This window comes from Plectrocnemia conspersa, unplaced genomic scaffold (genome assembly GCF_051122295.1).
Source record: "Plectrocnemia conspersa isolate PC_06_02 unplaced genomic scaffold, ASM5112229v1 ptg000012l, whole genome shotgun sequence".
NCBI classification, from domain to species: domain Eukaryota; kingdom Metazoa; phylum Arthropoda; class Insecta; order Trichoptera; family Polycentropodidae; genus Plectrocnemia; species Plectrocnemia conspersa.
Genome location: NW_028277176.1, coordinates 17,067,746 through 17,089,890, shown reverse-complemented (window position 1 = coordinate 17,089,890; position 22,145 = coordinate 17,067,746). Strand labels below are relative to the sequence as shown.

Sequence of the window (22,145 nt, the reverse complement as noted above, 5' to 3'; positions counted from 1 at the left end):
GTAAAAGTCACTATCAATTTTTTAAATTGAATAACTTTTGAATTAATAAAGCATGTTCATTTGTCTCTTAATTATTCTATTAACTAATTGTGGAATATAATATTTTGCAAAAACCTTCTGTTTGTGTGTAATGTTTCTGTCTTTAACGTTTTAACTTATTCTCGAATATTATTATTCATAGTCTGGAATATTTGAGGTTCGTTTACGTACATTTTTTTCTTAAGATCTGGATCTGTCAGATCAGATGAATGTTGTTCCACGTGAAATAAGTCTGATATTGAATATTCAACAAAGAAGATATATTGTTGTTCTTGCAGGCAATTGCACCATCTTGCTGTAACCTATTTCATCATTACTGCTATCTATGGACAAAGAAAATATTTAATCAACCTCCAGTATCTCTCTTCTGCTATCCTCAATGCATTACCTTCACAATCTTCACAATTCGCACCAGATTGTGCATTTAAAAGGATGCAGCTGATGTTAGTGTACAACTCTTGGATTTTCAGAACCGCAAGTTATATATAACAATATGTTCTTTGTGTATGGTTGTTTTCAAAATAAAATTGAACAATCTTTCGTGTACTTCTTCATGATAAATCTCCTAAATATTTATTAATTTTATTTGAAACAAAAAAATAAGAAATATATTTATTTTTTATTTTTTTTTAAATATTTATTAGTCCATCTTTGTTATTTATTTTTTGACAGGTCCAACAAATTTGGCGAAAGTATATTACTTTGCAATCGTACATTCAGTGTCAATATAGTTGCTGTTTTTTTAACTTTAATTACTTATTACTTATTAGTATAAAAATAAGAATGATGGAAGAAAAGTAGCAATATTAATTAATGTTCATTCAAAAGTAGGATGTAATTATTAAGCTAAATTTAAAAATATATTTTTACTGATTTTTTAACTATATTTTTTTTAAGTAACAATAATTTTAATAATGTTATAATTATTAAAAATAATTTTTTTATTTCTTCATCAAGACATTAAAATAATAATTTCTAAGGAAATATTATTTTTTATTATTAATATATAAAATGCGCTTTTTTAATATATATTTAAATAATAATTAATAAGTAAATAAGTGCTATTTAAGTGATTCAATAATATTTATAATATTTATTTAAAAATTATATTTATTAATAGTTTTAAAAGTTTTTTTTTTTAATTTTTTATATTACATATTTTCTATGATTAATATTACTTTAACGCAATACTTTTGAGTGAGAATTTTTAATTCCATATTATATAATTTGATTTTATAAAGCTAATATTTTTATATTTTAATAATAAACACTCTTAAGTTCATAAATAAAATATTCATTATTTTAAGTTTTATTAATATAATTATAAGATAATAATAATATGTAGAAAGACTAGTATATTTTTTAATATCCGCAGTAATTTATTATAAATCAAAACCTACAACAGATAAAAAAATGCGGCTTTTTATTTAGGTTTTTGTTGTATTTTAGGCTTTAGATAATACAGAAATATTTTTTTATATATAGGATTCTGGATAAGCTATGTTTATTATAATATATTATACACAACGTAGACACTTTAATAATTATTATATTCCATATATAAAAAAATACTTAATAAATAAATAAAATTTAAATGTTGATTAAAAATAAAAAAAAAACATAAAAAGTTTCATAAAATATATTTATTTCGATTCAGAGAAAATACAAAGAAGCAAAATGTTAGCGCGTATTTTCACAGATGTCAATAAAACGAATACAGATATTCGTTAAGTTTCGAATTCTATATTTTCTTTAATTATTTTAAATTTAAATACAATACTAATAAATAGTTTAATACATATTTAATATTTTAAAATTACATAAAATAAAAATATGATTTTTAAACTAAAATAAATATCAATTATAAATTTAAAATAAAAATATTTGAACCTAATAAAGCCACATATTTTAAAATAAAATAAATATTTAATTCTCAATTACCATAAAATCACAAATAAATGCGTGCTTACATAATATGAATAAGTTAATGAAGTAGGGTTAATAATATGGAATTTATCACAATTTACCATAAAAATTCAATTTTATATTATAATAATACTACATTATTGAATTAGACATTTTGCCTGTAGTGATGATCGTTTGGCACATAGTATACTTTCTGAGGCGATCCATTCACCACTTTGATAACATAAGGCAATTGCTGAAGATCCCAAGGGCGACTGGTTACAGGATATCTACTGGGAGAGTTTGAAAAAGTATTGTACTCTCTCGCCGGAAGCTCTAAAAATGGGGAAGGGTTTGGAGTAACCGGTCTATTGGAGTAGAATGGTGGTGAGAGATCGTTGGAAATGGCCACGATGGGAGAATTTGGAAAGCGACCATTGTTGTATACATTAGTAGCAACGATCGGTCGGTTGTATATAGGTCGATTTTGAGTGTAAATGGGTTGCTGTGTGACTGCTACTATAGCTGGAATACGCCCAGAAGTCGTTGATACTTTGACTGGATCTTTTGGCAGGATTTTTGGTGGTTGGTTGTTGTCGCGGCTGTTTTCGATTCTAACTCTGAAATTAAAATTTTAATATGTTAACATATGGAATAAAAAAATTATATAAAATATAAATATTAATCAGTATACATATACTAATAAGATTTATAAGTAAATAATACATTAATACAGTCAACATCACAAATACACATACACATTTTTTTATAATGAATTAATAAAAGCGCTTTTAATATAAACATTCCAGTACCTTTACTTATTAGCCGGTTTAATTAATTATTTAATTAAGACCATTATGACTTAATATATACCAATGAGTAACGATAATAAAAATAATACATAGGAAATAATTATATATTGAAAAGGACCGAAAATTCATTAAACGTTAAAATGAAATAATATGTACCTTATCGTAGTTGATATAAAATAGAGCAACGTGAAATGTCAGCGTATTAAGGAACTGGATAGTGAAATTCATAGGCGAGTGGGCAAATACGAATGTATTGGCCTTAACTGGTATTAATAGAGGACGCGATCGTAGCTCTTGAAAACACTTCAGATTACTATAAAACACATTTTTTCGCGAATAGTTGGATTATAAATAACAGATTAAATAAACGCTTAGCGTTAAAGACAATTTATTTTAATTTAATTAAATATGTTACCATAATATTTATATATATATTATTATTATTTTTCTATACAAACGAATTTTTTAAATATATATGTATATATATACTTTAAAAACTTTATTACTGATTTATATTTTATATAAATTTGTATTTTAATTCCTAGTTTTTAAAAAAAATATTATACGGTTAATAACAAAAAAAATACAAGTGTAATATAGATCAGCGCATAGCTTATCACTTTATACTTTACACCAGGATAATACATTTTTGCGATAAAAATATTGTTATGAAATTTTATTCCATTAAAATAATAAAAACTAGCTACGCGTCACGCATTGGCGTAAAAAATAAATTAAAATATGTATTTTTTACCGAAAAATATTTCAAAATATAACATATACTCATGATTTGTAATAGAAACTTTCATATAAAATAATTTTTACTTTTACAGAACAATTCAAAACTTAGCTTTAATACTTAAAATTAATTAATACAATAGATTGTAGCAATCTTATATATAATTGGACGCGCATATTGAAAGATGAAACATTCTATGCTCAATTTTCTACTCTGTAAATTGTATCGTTGTATTAAGAGTGTATATAATAATACACGTAAACAAAAGAAATATATTTAATTATAATTAATAAAAATAAAAATAGAGTTGGCACGATGATTTTCGAGACAGCTAATGCTTCTTTTGTTGTCGACCAATGAAAAATAAGCATTCAAATATAAAACAAAATGGCCGACATCAACGTGACAACAGTTTTAAATAATTATTATTTATTAATAACATTTTATTTTTTTTAACGCGACAATAATTTTCATTAATTCGTCATGTGCGTTGTTGGATTTGACTGAATATAAATATTCGGATTACAAATTAACTAGGTATGTTATAAATATGAAAATGAAATATATACATAATGTGTGTGAGGATTATAAAAATATATTGATTAAACTAGATAAACAATTATGAAACAATCTTCGCAATGAAATCTTCAAATTTTGAATTCCTGTCGACGGACTCCGAGGCCGAAAAGTGAGTTTTTCCTTTTATAATTCATAAACATTATCATTGCTTCAGATTTAATGCACATATACGTTAGATATGTTTCAGAGCAAAATTTAAAAAATATTGTATTGTTTTTAAAAATTAATTAAAAAAATTGATATTTAAGAACCGATGCATCATCATGCAATAATGACAAATTTATTGTAATAAGTTAATTAGGAATAGAAAAATTATTGCTTTTTTAATAATTATGCAAAATGATTATATAATATTTTTTTATAAATCATAAATTTATCCCCTTTTTTCATTTCCACTAACAACTGACAAAGCAAAGCATAGTATACGAAACGTGAAATGATTACATGTCATTTACGCTATTTTTTTTATCTATTCTGATGACAGAAAAATAACTGCAATAATATAGAATAAAATATCATATTTAATTTATTACATTAAACGTAATCTTTGAATTACTAGAAAAAATAATTTCTTTTTTTTTCATTACAAATCTGAGCATCAATTACTGACTTGTTTTCCCAATGCGTCATAATGACCATTATTTAAGTTAACCCAACATTTTTTTAAAAAGCATCCTCGACTTCTTATAACAAACTTAAGCGTTGTGTATAGAAAATCTCCATTCTTGTTCGAAAATCTCCCACAAGTCATCGACGGAAGTATTTCTGTTTAAATTCCCTTTGGAATTCTTAGATAAAATTTGCATAAAATATTTCATTGCGATTTATATAATTATGGTAAAAATTTAGTTCAATAAAAATATTATAAGGTAAACATTATTCATTCATCTACATTAATAAGATTTTTACCAAAAAAATAAATTCATATTTTTTGTAAAATTAAAGCAAAGTTGTAAACTTAATTTTGAAGACGCTTATTTCTTACGCTAGTATTTTGTTTTATCAAGTAATTAGTATATCAATGGTTTATGTGTAAATTAGCCTATTTCATTTCAATTGATACAATAAGAGCAATAAACTAAGTGGTTACTTCTATATTTAAAAGTCTTTTTAAATTTTTACGAGCAAATTTTTATCAGTGTATCTATAAAAAATATCGGTTAAATATTTTCCCTTTCACTCGCTCGCGTGCTAAGTGACGAGAGTGAGTGAGAGATAAGGGCATGCGGAACGCCCTTATCTCTTATCTTAAGCTTTTAATCAGGTTCAGATTCGTTAGGGTTTATTATTTAAAATATTTAAAATTAACATCTTCAATTTGTGTAATACTGAAAATATCGAAAAAGGATTTGAATAAAAGATTCTTACGACGTTAAAAAAACAATAAAATTACTATAAATGATTTTGGAATTTTCAGTTTTGTATGGTTCATTTTAATGTGTTATTTTATTATAAATATAATAAAATAAGTAAGTATTATTTTATTATAAATATATTTGAAGTCTTTTAAAGCATTAGATATATTTTTGCTCAGCAGTTAGGAGATAATAAATATTTTATATGGATTAATAAATCTTGATTAGACACGCATTTTACAATTTTTACTTTCGTTACTATAGTTGAAACTTCTAAAAGTATTTAAATTATTTTTATTGTTTGTTAACATTATTTTAATACTGTATAAATTATTCAAAAATATTATACCTGTAACCCCATTGATCAGCTACATAATGTACAACTTGCACATTTCCATCAGGTTGAACATAACCATAACTTCCGGTAACCGTTCCGTTAGGATGACGCTCCTCTTCCCGAAATTGAGTATTTCCGGTTTTAGCATCTTCCACGTCGTATCCAAAAGCGTATGTTCCAGGCCCTATTAAATTCATACTTCAATAAAACAATCAACTTGAAAATAGTATGAAATTGTAACACACCTTCATGATCTCTCAGATTATATGAACTGTAATCCGCTTCGGTTAATCTAGGTTTAGGTCCATTTAAATCACTGACGTAGATCGGTTGAACGTATAACATCGATTCACGTATCAATGACAATATTACAATAAGTATCTAAAAGTATTTAAATAAAAAAATTAACAGTTTTATTTGATTAAATAAAAATACATCAAAAGAGATACCGCATGAGAATAAATTTAATTTCGGAGTTAAACCGCGGTAACCGCTATATTGATACAACATAGTGTATAAAATGCTACAAAAGGTATGTAATAAAATTGTGTTTATTCAGCGGTGTGAATTTTAATTGATAAACAATGAGTTTTATTTCATTTTGAGGCGATGTTTGTATAAAGAATTTGCTTCCGATACAAATTAGTATGTGGTGCAAATTTGTTCAAAAGTTCGTCGTACTTTATATATTTGCAATTTTGACGATGTAATTAGTTTATTAAAATAAATAGTAAGTTAAACATAATTTTATTATATAAACATATAATTTAATAATCTATATTAGCTTAAAAAAATATGTTGAGATAATACATAACGGAATGGTAAATTGTGAATGTCATACTCTTTAAACGAGACAATGACCGCACATATTTATAATACGATTTAAATGAAATGTAACACATGACAATCGATTGTTAGAGTTAGAAAAACATTGCATACATTGTGTTTTATTTATATATATTTTTTTACTTACACAAAATCGGTATGAAATTTTATTTTGAAAGTGGATTGAAGCCATTTTTAACGATTTGTTTAAATCACTGTTTTTACCACAAAACTTTGATCGATTATTTGTGCGTATTTGATCAAAGTGAAGACGACCTTACGAAACCAATCTAAACTTGACGAGCTACAGTTGTAGAATGAAAATGAAGCCTTCATATCCTAGGGAGGATATACTTCTAAATTGATTGCAGTAGCGTAGACTGTGCGTGGATGGTTTTGTTTTATATTTATAATTCTTAAAAAAATTTCACTTGTGGATTTCTTTGGTAGATAAAAATTGTAATATTATATATTTATTATGATATTATATATCTTTTATCTTTAATGTAGCATTAAGTAATATAATTTTATAATATTATTCATTTTATGTTTTTTATAGTTAAAAAATAATTTAATACAAATAGTTAGATTTTTTTATCTACTAACTTAATTGATAATTACAAAACTATTAAATATTTTATTTTTATTTAAAGAAAATAATACACACTAACGATTGTACTTAAATAAAATAAGAATAGTATAAAATGAACACTTTATTTTGGTTATTTACAATTATATTTAACATATATTAATTATTTGTATTACGTTTCAAGCTACATTTACCCTTTTCTTAAAAAGTAAATTTCGTAACATCTTATTTTTAAATAAGATGATACTCACAAGATACTTCTAATTAGAAAAATATGTCCCTTATTTATTGTAACTTTTAATACAATTACTAAAAGTTGATTTTTTCTTAAATTAAGTTACACATATTTAGGATATAATATATAAACATGCTATATACATATACTATTTTTTTAATAATATTTATAACATAAAATCAAACGTTAATTTATTATTTAATACTTAAAAATGTATTATATGATTCAATTAACGAATATACGTTTATATAATTTTCTGGTATTGTTTAAAAAAAAATAGCTAATATAAAATAGATATATTTTTGCGTACGCCACTTTTACGCATTCGTTAAACTTCACACCCACGTGATATTAACTCCTTACCAATATCGAGTTCAATTATCTATATGTTATGTAATTTGTAAAGAATGTAAAATATATTTGCAAAATACATTGTTTAATCCGATCAAAATAAATCACTGTATCCAATAAATTAAAATATAGTGTAGGTATATCATATAAGAATGTTCTTAACATGATATATTTTATATTTAACGCTGTATAACAGTTAATACATGGATGATTTTTTTTATATAAAATAAGTCCAGTACTACCACTGTATTTTCTTCAAAACCTAATTGGATTATCTCAACTAATTGTGTGCAAGGTTTACACTTTAAGTTAATATTTTAAACAAAACACAAAAAGTCCATTGTGTTCGAGACACGTTTCATCACCTTAAAAGACTAGACGACAAGCGATTTGTGTTGTCGTTACAATGCGAACGTTTCCCAAGTATATGCAGAACCTTACACGTCTTGTCAAAAATTGTGCCTCAACCATTGAGACATCTCAAGGTAACATCAACGTGTTTCTACACAAGAAACACACGCCTATTGATTATATCGCTAAGTGCACAATAGCAAATTCATGTTGGCGTAAAAATGCATTTATAGATGTGTATATTGGCGGAAAGCTCATCAAAATTTTAGAGAAGCATAATAAATATGTTATAAAGTAATAAGGAAAAGCTCGTAAATATAGACCCTAAATGTATCTCTATGTCACATAATATAATACGATCGCTCACAAACACTCAAAAAATATACACAGTAGATGTAAACAATACTTGTAAATTATGGCAATGATCTTTTTTAAATTAATAATAAAATATATTAGTAAAGAACGAATTTAATTTTTAATAAAAATCATATTATATATATAAAAAAAATCATTTCATTTGTGGGCTAAAATTGAAAATACTATAATGACTAATATAAAATAGTTGATTGTATCAGGATATTTTTGCCTTCCACTTAGTTGCTTTCTTGTACATGGTCTTCAGTACCAAGGAAACTGAACCCTTAGATTTTTTTTATAATATTTTTTAAATTTATTATTTATTTTAGGCATAAAAAAAATAAAAAAATCAATTCATAATATTAAAAAAATACTTTTAATTAATCTCTTTAACTTAATATATGAGGAGCTGGTCCGGTTCGTATTATTTAATTTTAATATTTTATGATTTTTTTCTTTCCCACTTTGAATTTTTTTAGTCTTATATATTTGTATTGTTTTTTACCATCGTGACAAATTGGTGTAACCTATACGTCACGATAGTCTTAATGATTCAACGAGATATATCTTGAGATTTTACAAATAATAATTTTAATTATTATCTTATAAATATATATATATATATTTATTAATTATTTTGAGACATCCTATATACATATGTTCATCAATTTTATTTTTCCTAAAGAATATCTGACTCAAACGCCTCTCAAAAAACGAATTCTATACCGTTACGATATAAAATAAAATTATACGGCCATAAATATAAAATCGGCTAATTCACGTCGGCGAAGACAAGCCGTATTGCGAATCGATCGATTCGACATTTTATGTCGAAGGTTAAGGTATAGGCGTAATTCTTGTCATCAATATGTCGGAAAATTATCCTAGGAATTGCGATAAAAGATCACACAACCGTGACCTATTTTATTGATCTAACACCAAAGACGGATGCTTCGTTTAATTTGTTTCTGTAGAGCTGTAGGTGTATATGAATATTATTTTTTAAATGTGGAGGCTTCGTTTGATGGGTCTTTACAAATGATGTATAGTTCCTTATGTTGTGTAATATGTAACATTGACTCAAGGACGACACCTGTGTAAAAACGTTTAATTTACATAAAAATACGTATTACATGTAGACAATAGTGGGTGTCAATTAATTATGAATATTACTTTCCGTTTAATTTAACCGCCTATTTTCCATAATCGACCGAATATTATATCCAATTACTTTATTAAGCATATTAACAATGATAGTTTTAAGCATGTATATATATAATATAAAAAAAAATTACCTTGCTTAAATTAAAAATACCGCAAGATTCATTCGTCAAGAAAACTCGAACTAAAATTTTTAATTTAAGATTTTCTAAAAAAATATAGCTATAATTGATAAAAGAATATATTTTTAAGGAATCCCAGATATTCAATATTATATGTAAGATTATCTTGAAAATTCTTACTTTATGAAAAATGCTATTGAAACATTGAGTCACAAAATGCTACAATAGTTTTTGGTAAAGTAATTATTAACTTTTTAGTAAAATAGTGAACTAAAAATAATATATATAAATTAATTTCATTTATGTTTTTTTCACAAAATTCTGATTAAAAATTGCTATTAAATTTTTTCTCTAGGTTGTTAAAATATAAGTAATTAATTTTTGCAAATATCGGATGTCACGATTTTTTTTATTGATAAAAATGTAAATGAAGGATAATGAAAAAATTAAATTTTGAGAAAAATGTAAATACACTAAAGAAAGTTATAAAATGGATTATGAATCATTATTGTTTTTATAATATAAACTTTATTACTTGGTTTCACCATAAAAATTTATTTTATTACAAATTTATTATATTGTACGTATCTCATACAAAGCTATCTCAAGAACCTTTTCTGAACTTTTTCTATTAAGAGGATTCTAAATTATGAATCCTGATTTAATAATGTTGCGAATTAAAATGTCATAGAGGACGCGAATAACTGAGTGATCAGCAAAGTGAAATAACTCGAGAATAATCGTTTCTTTAATAATCAATTATTTAATAATAGCCCATGACAAATCTTGTAGAAGGGTAATAATATAATGTATGTACAATAATAAGAATAGTATATGTGTACGTATCTCCTTTTACACACATTAAACTATTTTAGCATTTTTTATCGATTACACATTGTAATTTTATTCAAAATAAATTAGCTTTATGTTTTGAGATTTTTAATCTTATTATCTCCTGGAAAAAAAATAGATTTCACATTATGTTTCTTGTGGTTTAGTCATGGTGTTATATGTATTTATTTTATGGCATTAATTTTTTGCTTAATCACAAATAAAATCATAAAATTACAAAATAATCCATTTTTATAATCGAAAATTACATAAAAATATTTAAAACTGTGATTTAGAAATAAAATCCCAGTAATTTCTGAGATTTATAAATATGAGAGACCAACTAGATAAATATAAATAGAAGGTGCTTCTTGATTTTTTTACTAAATTCGTCCTTAAAAAGTGTACAAAAATATAATTTACAAAGATAAAAATATGAAGAAGCGTTTTAAATATTCAGTTTACATTAAAGTGTATTGACATAAAAATACATAGCACTTGCTCGATTAGTATCTGGTGTTTTCTTTTCAAATATTTATTTACCATTACAATTGTCATTAATCCGTTTTTATTTTCCTTATTGAATTGGATTATTGGAAGTTCCATTTATTTCAATGGGGAAAATTAATTCAAGATTCTTTTATATTCTTAAATGTAAAAGTCTTATCAAAGAGTAAATTTTAAACTTTTTTTCTTCTCTTTAATTTTTTTTCAATAATCTATTGTTATGGGATTAAGTCTTCATTTTATAAAATTTTATAAAGGTTTTGAGTAAGCTTCCATTATTGACATGTTTAATCCATTTATTAAATTAACTAATTTAGTCCATATAAACGCTCATCATTTTTTTATATCTTAATGTACTTGTAGGCCATTACTTGATTTGTTATTATTATTTTCCTTATATAATACAGCTTAAAAGTAACCTTCACTTATTATTTCATAAGCTGTACTTTGTAGTATTTAGGAGGAAGAACCACAAAATGAATTTCTATATATAAATTCTGCGTGGATTGAGGATGTCCATGAGCTTAACAGCAGACACAAAATGATATGTTAACTAATCTTGAAAAGGTTGTTCATCAGCTCAGGGCATTTGATTTAAAATTTCTGGAAGCATTCCTTTATCTTTTCCCTTCTTTCAAATATCTAGGATTTTCTGTTTGATAAATTAGTATTAGCTAAAATTTCAAATTATCAAAGAAGCAATGTTAACCCTTTAAACGCCAGCGAGTCACATGTTATTTCTCTTCACGCGTCAGTATATTTTTATAAAAATAAATATAAAATACTTGGTTTACTGATAAGTTAAGCTAGTATAATAATCTATAATAATTTAAAAAAAGTGAATAGTACGTTTATTTGTTTTAAAAAAATAATTTGTAAAAAAAATAATCGACAAGTGACTCACCGGTGAGTCGCTGGCGTTTAAGTTGTTAATATATGTTTAAAAGCAACTTATTCTCATACATATTTTCCCATCTTGTCAAAGATTTGGCGATAAAAAAATTAATTTGTGGACAGCTTCCTCGGTAAATTTAATATTATGTAAAATTTGATGAACCATCATTGTTTGCCCTAAATTGAGTAGCAGAATTTTCTTTCAGTCTTCAGGCAGACTAAGATCTTTTGTTTGAATAATCATCATAAGTATTTTATTATTACTTTATTCGTTTCTATCTCATGTATTTTTAAAACATATTTCTATAATTTTGAACATATCCCTTTATTTTTAACATATTGTATATCGACGTAAGTCATACGAACAATCGATTGAAGAAAAAAATTCGTTGCTCTTAGATACTTTTTCAATTCTTTATTGTCTATATTTTCAATTGATAAACAATTGTTTTATACTTTTATAATAATTTATAATAACAAAACATTTGATTTTCGTTTCTAAGCTATATAAAAATAAAAATAAAATATCATTAAAATTAAACGATAACTCGATTTGTATTTAAAGTGAACACCGATCTTCAATCTTCATTAGCTGTCTTTCAATTGAGAATATTTTTTTATTTCATTGATCTTATCGAAAAAATACATCATACATCTTTATTATTTTAAAACATAAGATTTGAAAAAAATATGCGGTATAATTAGCGCAATTTTATAAAATCATATATTCTATATGTACTCTAGATTTTCCCTGTAACAAATATTTTTTTGCTATTGCTAATTATTATTACAAATAAGATTTTTTTAAGAACGTAGGAATTAAAAACAATAAAAGTAGATTTTACCAAAATTTAATACGTATATTAAAAAGTCATATAAAAATACTATCCATAACCAACATTTTTGAATAGTTCATAATATATTTTATAATAATATGTATAATGAGCTGTGTATATGTACATATTTGTGTAAAACATTATAACGTTACATTGCCCCTAAATATAAAAATAAATAATGTCGTGTCATATTCTAATATTCCTTAGTAACGATAGGTAATTGTATTGAACACTTAATGCGATTCTTAACTGTCAAAGTTACAAGTAACAATAAACGCCCCCTGACAAATCATTAAATACACTTTATGAATCGTTATTATAAAGTTACAATGGCACGAATAAGACCATTTTTTCCAATGTCGCCAAATGAAGTGGGCTGATTTTTTTCAAGATTGAATATCGATCAAGATGATATGCAAAATAAAAATAAAATTTTATTGGTTCACTCCCGTAGACGGACAAATTTTCGTCCTTCAACAAATGGTATGAATATTGTGAATAGCAATTTTCACAGACGTGGGTTGTTTGCTTCACAAAAAAATATCCTGCTCCCAAAATTATCGACAGACTAATAATTTAAACGCTCCATTCCGGGTTCATCGCCCACGGTTAAATTTAACCGAACACTCTAATATGTAATATATAGGCGACGCTGCAATTAGATAAATACAATCATTTACTAAAATAATATTTTATTTATGTTTTTAATAAACAATTATTTGATGTTCAAAAAGGCATTATGTTACCATTATATATGGATAATGTTATGTGCATATATTCGAAAACCGCTCGCAGCGCCTGTCGCTAATGCTATAATTAATTCTTATTTATGGACGTCGATAACAATGCAAATAGTTGTCGAAATAAAAATATATTTTATTATTATACAATAATAACCGTAGAGAATCAGTGTTTTCTCACATTGTATATCATGATTCGTAATTTTAAAACAAACGTTGCAAATTAGCGATTTTATTATTATAACAAATGTAATGACCTATATTTGTTTCGGATTTTACGATTTCTCTCAGAATAATTTAATGTTTCGATTTAGAATAGCTGACGAACAAAGGTCAATGGCATGTGGGTGTGTTTGACCACTAACTTCGATAAAGTTTTATTTTTTTAACGTTGTCACAGTTAGTATTTTCGAGGAAAATAACTCGTTTTTAGTAATAAATTTTCGTTATAATTAACGATTTTGTTAAACGTGACCATAATATTAGGAATGTATAAAATATATTCATAATGTTATGAATAATATTATGAATATATAAAATATATTCATAATATTACTAAACTTGACCATAATGTTATAAATATATAAAATATATGCGTGGAGAGGAGCTAAAGCAAAGGAACCTCCGCTATCTCAACCAAGCGTATATAAACGCATACATAGCGCTTTTATACGCTTAGTCATTTTGATCCACAAAGTTTATCATTCTATTTTCAGAAGCATTTCTGCAAAGATAGAATGGGACACGATTTTAAGTACTAAGTTTTAGGCCTATACAACATGTGATCAAATTGGTAGTTTTTTTATAATAAACCTGATTTCGTTAGCGTTGAAAATTTGTAGTGTATCCACCCTCTTCGGTAAATACTACTAGCTTTAAAGGATATTTCTGAGTACATGTAAAACATGTCTATTTAAAATCATGGCTTTTCCTTTAAAATTACTGTAAAATAGTTTTTATACATATAATAAATTTATTAGGTTAGGTACTAATAATATTTAAATATACTATAATATATAATATATGACATATGTAAGAAATATCACTATTGTTAATATGTATATTTTTTTAGAAGCAAAAATAGTTTGTATAATATATGGTTTATTTAAACAAACTGTTGCTCCTTATAAAATTATTTTATAGCATTGTTACCAATAATTAATAAATATAAATTTATATCTCATACTAAAACAACGCATATAATTTATTCATATGCACATATATATTATTTTACGACACTAATGGCTTTATCGAGGTCATCTATTCTGTGTATTGTGTAGACATTTTATTATACAGAGGATATTTCATTTGCTCAAAAATTTAGATTTGCGAAATACTATACAAACGTGGGTTTATTATTGTGTAATAATAATAAACAATAATTCCATTTTAACCAGATTATGATGACTAAGTATTACATTAGATTAAATTACATTCAATGCTGCTGCTCCATTATTTTTTATATTATTTTTACATATTATGATGGTCAAGTTTTGACAGCTCATTAATTATGTCTATTAGAATCACTTCTTTTTGTCATTAACAAATCGAAGATGTCTTTTTAACGCCTGCAAAAAATAGAAAAGGTTAACTCTATCTGATGAATTTATTAAAAAATAATCAAAGGTATGGTCAAATCGTTAGATAATTTATCATTGCTCAAGTTCAGGGTTTCGTCTGGAGTTCAATGTGCTTTTTGGCCGCAGCAATATAATAATATACCCACGCGAGCTTCGACCTACAAAGGTGTTTGCTTTTGAATTGAAGATAAAAAATACACAGCTCCAAGATAAAAAAAAAACACTTCGATTATAAATGCGCCCACAGTAAAAGTTTACTATTCGCCCAATTGCCAATCAGAAATGCAAATTAACCGACCGTTAATTGGCAAAATCTCGCTTCTCCCGCTAAGCCTAAGCACTACATATTTTTCTCTTAATGGAATTGACTCTTACGCCTACAAGGTTTTAACTCTTCATTTCGTCCAATCGTTAAGTAACCATTACAATAATATTATTATAGTTATGTCCTTATTAGCGGTCAAAAACGGCAATGTGAATCTGTAATCGTTTAAAGCGCATAATCGATCAAATCTGTCAACACTGTGTTCATGTATATTTTTATAAGTACACTATAAAGTTACTTTAATATGTACATACATTATTTTTATATAACAGTATTGAAATTGATCGTACAATTACCTCAATAATAAACATATATTCGTATACGTGTCAGTTCTCACCGTCATGCTGCTTCACGTTATCTTCAAGTCGAATCCAAGATCAAGTTCAACACTTAGATTGGAGCTGTTAGAGTTGGACTCTCTGTTTAGTTACTTTAACTAAATGGTAGATCTTGAAGTTTATTTAGAAAGTAATTCAGTACGAATGTGTTATGGTTTATAAACCACTTCCGCTTATCGTCAATTTCTATCGTCAAAAAAATATTACTAATTTGGGATAGAACCAGACTCTTTGTTATTGCCTTATATAGACTGTATCTGTGTAAGAAAATATACTTTTACAAAATATAATTACATTTAAAGCTTTCTATAGAATTAAACTCTGAAAGAAGTAATATAATAATTTTAGAACAGAATCAATCGCAGAATTATTTCTATTACAATATTCGATACAATGAACTTTTTAGAGATTTTTATAGATTTGAATACATTTTTATATATTTATGAAAACTTTAAAAGGTGATAACTTTTCCAGAATCTTTTTAACCCATTTTTATCATATTTTTCTTACTGGCTAAAATTAACATGTACAAGAAAACATATTTTAAAGAGTAAATAATAACCTTTACAATTAATTTTGATTTTTTATTCTAGTCACTATGTATTTGATACTCTTTTATAAGTTTATTGACTATTACTTATTACTGTAGACTAGGGATTCCAATCCCGGGCCAAAATTTTGATCCCGGGATTTCGGTATTGCAATTAGTCGATCCCGGGATCCCGGGACCAGTCCCGGAATAATTTTCATGTTATTTTATCGATAAAAATAATTTAAAATGAATAATACAATATTTTTTTACATCCGTTTTTTATAACGTACAATGTATAAGGTACGTATAATTTTAGTCTTGGACTTAAAATAGAAAATAATATAATAAAAATAAAAAAGGGAAGGTCTTATTTATTTATTTGAGAAGATAAAAAATGAACTTTTGACAATGTATGTACATATGTACATTCATAGACACAATTAATGGAAAACATTATTTTGGAAAAAACTCACGAAGTAACATCAAAGCATCAAGCGTTTCATCATTTAGCCTTGATCTGATTTTGGTTCCTAAGCAGCCTGCAGCTGAAAAAGCACGTTCAGACTCACAGCCTCAAAGATTCACAGATGACACGTGCAGCTCGCGCAAGTTTGTATACGAAATATAACGATTTTGTCAATAATAATTCGATTGTGCTTGATAAATCAATCAATCCAAAAAATACGGGATTATGTTTTATAATCCCGGGACTCATCGGGTATTGAAAATCGTTCGGGATCCCGGGATTGGAATCCCTACTGTAGACTATTACGTCATGGAAGTCTCGCGCCTGCTCTCTTTTTAGCACCCAATGAGCCACCTCATAAAAACTAGTTTTGTGCAATTATTTGTTTTAAAGCACATTAAACACCTATAAAATCAATCATTTTGACGATATTTTTTTCAATGAGTCCATCAGTGAAAACGGATAGCTTTTTACTTATTATCATAAGCGGCATTTGCTGTCACTAAAAAGTAATTTTAAATTACACTTGATTATTTCAAATTATATTTTTCATATTTTTAGTTAAAATTATAATTTTATCTTGTATACTTTTTTATTACATAAAAAAATATTAATAATAAATTTATTTTATCAAATTAGATTTTTTCATAATGACGTATTCAATAGATATAAATAGTTATTGATAATATTATATACATAAACACACAGATATGAACAAAGTATCAAACCAGTATTAAAAAAATATTTTAATACTGGTTTGATACTTTGCTATTTAATAATTGTTTAATATTTATTTTTATGTATAGATGTCTACTATATATAAGTAAAAGTAAGAAAATAATTTTATATTGAGCGTAGAGCTATTGTACATATACTAAAAATATACGTTAGATTATGCTACAATGTTCTAAACATAAGAATAAATAATATTTTTATAATTAATCTTGATTTTTCATTTTAGTCAATATGAATTTGGTCATCTTTTAATCTAGTTCAATAATTTTGACATCATAGAAGTCTCACAACTGCTCTTTTTCAGCACCCAATAATACCAAATTTTTGAAAGCCACCTCATAAAAACAAGTTCTGTGCAATTATGTATTTAAAGCACATATAAAATCGATTTTTTGTTGGTATTTTTTTCAATGAGTTCATCAGTGAAAACGGATAGCCTTCTATTTATATTTTATCATAAGCGGCATTTGTTGTCACTTAAAAATGATTTTAATATACATTTTAATTTGTCGATACACAAATTTATTTATACGTAATTTAAATTAGTTAATTTTAAAAAGCACATCAGTCGTTAAACGCCTATAAAATCGATTTTTTAATTGAGTTCATCTGTGATAACGGATAGCCTTCTACTCATTTTTTTTTACCATAAACACCATTTCTTGCTGGTTTAAATTCACGACATACACAGATATTTTTTAGCAGCACTTTCTCCTTTAAATTAAATTGACATGACGATTTTAAGCACACATAAGATGCACAATGTTGCTGCGTCTGAAACTTTCTGTTTAAATTTTGGCTAGCAATTCTTATGGGATTATTGTCTAAATAATGACGTATTATGTTATAATAATAATATAATATATACTATATGGCACTGAAGCAAATACCATATAGCCTAATAAATTATTTATTCAATGATGACATCAAATCTGGAAATTTTCGTTAAAGTACCAAAAGTCGATATAATAAATTTCGGCAACCAAAGGGTATTATATATGTATATTATATATTTATATTACATACCTCCATATTTTAGGCTATTGTGTTGATATTATTTACTACTTATTCCTGGGTACGATACTAACTTTTAAATAAAGCATAAATTAAAATCTAAATATAATAATATATTTCAATCACATTTACACAATGAATCAAACAATATTTATAGACATAATATAAACAGATAAAAAAATATTACAGCGATAAATATAAAACATCAATATTTTTCGATACTACATAAATACATTAGAACATGGCAGCTTGAAGAATACCAGTGTCCGGGTTTGTTTATAAATATATAAACAATACATACATAAAATCTAATAATAATAATAATGGTAATAAACATAATATTACAAAAAAAAAATCAAATGAGATCAAAGAGAACGTGCTCACCATCTTCGAAGATTATACATAAGCAATAACAATGGGAACAATAGGATAGATACTAGAAACGCAGTTTTTTCAATAGATAATACTGTTATAAAGATTAGCTTCAAACATTATAGTTAATTTGATGGATCGTTTTTTTTTTCATAATGACTATATCAATGGTATGCAAATCCGTGGTCGTATTCGGGCGCCGCATAATGGATCGGAGCAACAGCAACCTGAAAATAAATAAAAATATAAATAATAAATATAAGGGAGTATTATGTATATAATTGGTAATTATTAGTTATTATTTAGATTGATCCTGCTTTTATTTATATTTCGTAATTTAAAATTTCGAGATCATATTAACATAAACCAATAATTACGTTACTGTTTCAAATTGCACTTTTAATAATTTTAATTGAATTATACCAAGCGAATTTATAGCAAATATTAGCATCTATTACATAAAATAAAAAATATCATACATGTGGATGTATAGGTTCTGTCTTATGCACAACAGCATTGAACCCATTATGGTCATCGGCAGAGTAGCTCACAGTTCTTGTGGAACCATCAGGTTCAACCAAAGAATAGCTTCCTGTAATCGAAACATTTTTTATCACTTTCTTTTCAATATATTTTAATCTAGTCACAAAAAACAATTTAGAAACCTTTGACAACATCTCCATCTCTCTCCTCTTGTTGATTTTTGATATCGCCAGTATGAGGATCTTTGACACCATAGTTGAATTCATATTTTGGATATGCCTGTTAAAATCGATACAATAATTAAATAACAGTCTTTTAACATAAAAAATATTTAAAATACTCACTACTGGTTCATGGTGTACAGGTGCGTGAATCAGCTCATGGCCTCCATAATGATACTCTAATGGATAAGCAAAAATAATCGTAGCCAAAGAAAGTAAGGCGATGATGACCTGCGTAATAAAATGTATTTGTTTTAACTGTTGTTTTAACGGTTCGAGCAAACATGCTAATTTTTGGCGAGCTTTCAAAGAGCGTTATGTTAAAATCCCACTGTGACTGACCTTCATTTTAAGTTTTTCAATTAAACAATTAAATTTGAAGCACTGTTTGTATTTGCAGAGCTACGTCACTTTCACAGAATCCGCGTCGGTTAACTGTAAATCCGATAACCCTTGTTTCGAAGTGAACGCTTGGTTTTGCTTATATATGGAGGTTCGTCAGTGTATCCCCCCTTGTATACATATTTGGAACGCTCTCGGTGAAAAATGGCAATTACCTATACAGGTGAGAGTGCTACCGTGCAACGACACATGTACGTGTATGTATGTAGATCTTTGTATTGCAGCTTACGGTTATCTCACTATTATGTTAACTGGTGTGACGTAACCGCGCTGCGAAAGGTTTAAGTATCGTGGATTGTAACAACGATGCTTTATCATTTAAATTTTATTATGATTGGATATGAACATATAAAACTAAAATTTTATTAAGTAAAAAATGTGTGTTAATGTTTTTATAACCTATATTTTATTAGTATTTGAACGTGAGCAAACTTTTAAATAAAATGAAGAAGAAAGATACTGTTTAAGTATTAATATTTTAGAAAAAAACACTGAGATTCATATGGGATTCGAACCTAGGTCTTTCAGGCGTAAGTCATCAGCTTTACAACACTGTTCTTATATATAATTTTACATTTAAAATTATCTTAAGAATGCCCTCGAATATGAAGTATTTAATTTCACTTTAATATTTTTAGTTGAATATGAAGTATTATATTTAAGATATATCGAGGGAAGCGAAAATCATAAAAATATTTTTTTCATGGTGATAAAGAATAAGCAACAAAATATTTTATTTTATTTGGTATACTTGAAAAAATTATATTAACTTTAAATTTATAAAAAAGGGTTTAAATGAGATTTTATTGGGTTTTTTAAAATTTGTTAGTATACATCTGAGAGTGAGTTATTTTTACGATTTTTCCATAAATATCTCTATTGTTAAATATTTATTATTATTTTATATTGCATTTATAGTAAATTATAAAAAAACAGTGATTCTCAATGTCTTATTGCTTTAATTTATTTTTATTATTATATGTTTTATTAATTTATTTTAACACTTTTTTATGATTAAATTTCGTTAACATATTTCACATATTTATTTTATATAATTTGTATTTTGTGGAATTTTTTATATCAATGCAGAGATAATCAATATTTTTTTATAAAATTAATATAAATTTTTTTTTTTTTTATAATTTATTTCGTACTCTTTAATTTATTGGTATAATTTTTATAAAATTTCAATGTGACTTATTTTAGTTAAATGTTTTTAAATTTCAATAAAGTAAGTTCGCGGGCCACAAGTTGGACAGCGCTGTTATACGACAAATTCAAATTTTAAATAATATTTTCTTACTTCATAAACTATTCGAATATATTCGAATAGTAGTAGTTTTATCATTTGATATTCGAATAGTTGGAATCACTAATTGTAACACATTGGGCTAATTAATGTATGTCATGAAAGTCTACAACGGAATATTTACAATCAATAAATATGGGAATAAAGCTAATTAATAATACAATATTAAATAGAGAATTATATAAAAAAAATAATCACAGTTAATCAATAAATATATACATTTTTATATTATTAGACCAAATCAGTTATTTGTTCTGAACTTGGAAAAAACACATAAAGCAACTTTAAGTAATATATTCACTGATAATTATTAATTGCATTAAAACAGCTATTTAATGGGACATAAAAACATGGCCTTATTAACATTGAATTTTGACTTAAATTAAGTTTGCAAACTATAAAATATTTTTATTTTTCATCATCTAAATTTTTTTTTTAAATTTATTCCATGATACCGCAAATTTGGATTTAAGTAAGATATATAAACAACGATTCACATGTTCTTTTTTATAAATTAAATTCAAATTGCTATTAATATGATATAAAAACCAGTAAGCTTAAAAAAAAGATAATTTTTTTTTGTTATAAATCGTTTAGAAAAGTGGGTGTTTTATGACGTTATTAAGTCACCAAATATTTAATCTCTTTTTTACGATCTACTAATGGCGATACGTTGAAAAATGGTTTACTACTACTGTTAATACATTGGTTAGCTTTGTTTAATGCATAGCGTTAGTTCAGACATTAGTTACGTGCTTGGCGAAATCTAAAAACGATCTGCACGTTTTCCAACCGACTGACGC

At 25.6% G+C, this 22,145-nt stretch overlaps 2 protein-coding genes across 2 annotated transcripts; both read right to left on the bottom strand.

The window, feature by feature from the left end:
* Positions 1 to 1,946: 1,946 nt before the first annotated feature.
* On the bottom strand, positions 1,947 to 6,886 carry LOC148228429 (uncharacterized). The gene is made up of 4 exons (XM_088200093.1): positions 6,740 to 6,886; positions 6,012 to 6,147; positions 5,779 to 5,950; positions 1,947 to 2,564 (listed from the first exon to the last, which is right to left on the bottom strand). The coding sequence occupies exons 1-4, from the start codon at positions 6,782 to 6,784 to the stop codon at positions 2,111 to 2,113; spliced, it is 807 nt and encodes a 268-aa protein (XP_088056219.1). The 5' UTR covers positions 6,785 to 6,886; the 3' UTR covers positions 1,947 to 2,110.
* An 11,764-nt stretch (positions 6,887 to 18,650) lies between these two features.
* LOC148228428 (cuticle protein 8-like) lies at positions 18,651 to 20,091 on the bottom strand. The gene is made up of 5 exons (XM_088199437.1): positions 19,974 to 20,091; positions 19,755 to 19,862; positions 19,593 to 19,689; positions 19,407 to 19,519; positions 18,651 to 19,154 (listed from the first exon to the last, which is right to left on the bottom strand). Exons 1-5 carry the CDS (start codon positions 19,977 to 19,979, stop codon positions 19,092 to 19,094), a joined length of 387 nt encoding a protein of 128 aa, XP_088055563.1. The 5' UTR covers positions 19,980 to 20,091; the 3' UTR covers positions 18,651 to 19,091.
* Positions 20,092 to 22,145: the final 2,054 nt, after the last annotated feature.

Coding starts and splice junctions, on each gene's coding strand:
- LOC148228429 (XM_088200093.1), bottom strand. CDS start 6,784: ATGGCTTCAATCCACTTTCAAAATAAAATTTCATACCGATTTTGT. Junction 6,148..6,739: donor AAATTTCATACCGATTTTGT/GTAAGTAAAAAA, acceptor AAATACTTTTAG/ATACTTATTGTAATATTGTC. Junction 2,565..5,778: donor GCTGATCAATGGGGTTACAG/GTATAATATTTT, acceptor TTTTAATTTCAG/AGTTAGAATCGAAAACAGCC.
- LOC148228428 (XM_088199437.1), bottom strand. Junction 19,690..19,754: donor CTGTACACCATGAACCAGTA/GTGAGTATTTTA, acceptor CGATTTTAACAG/GCATATCCAAAATATGAATT. Junction 19,520..19,592: donor AGATGGAGATGTTGTCAAAG/GTTTCTAAATTG, acceptor TTTCGATTACAG/GAAGCTATTCTTTGGTTGAA.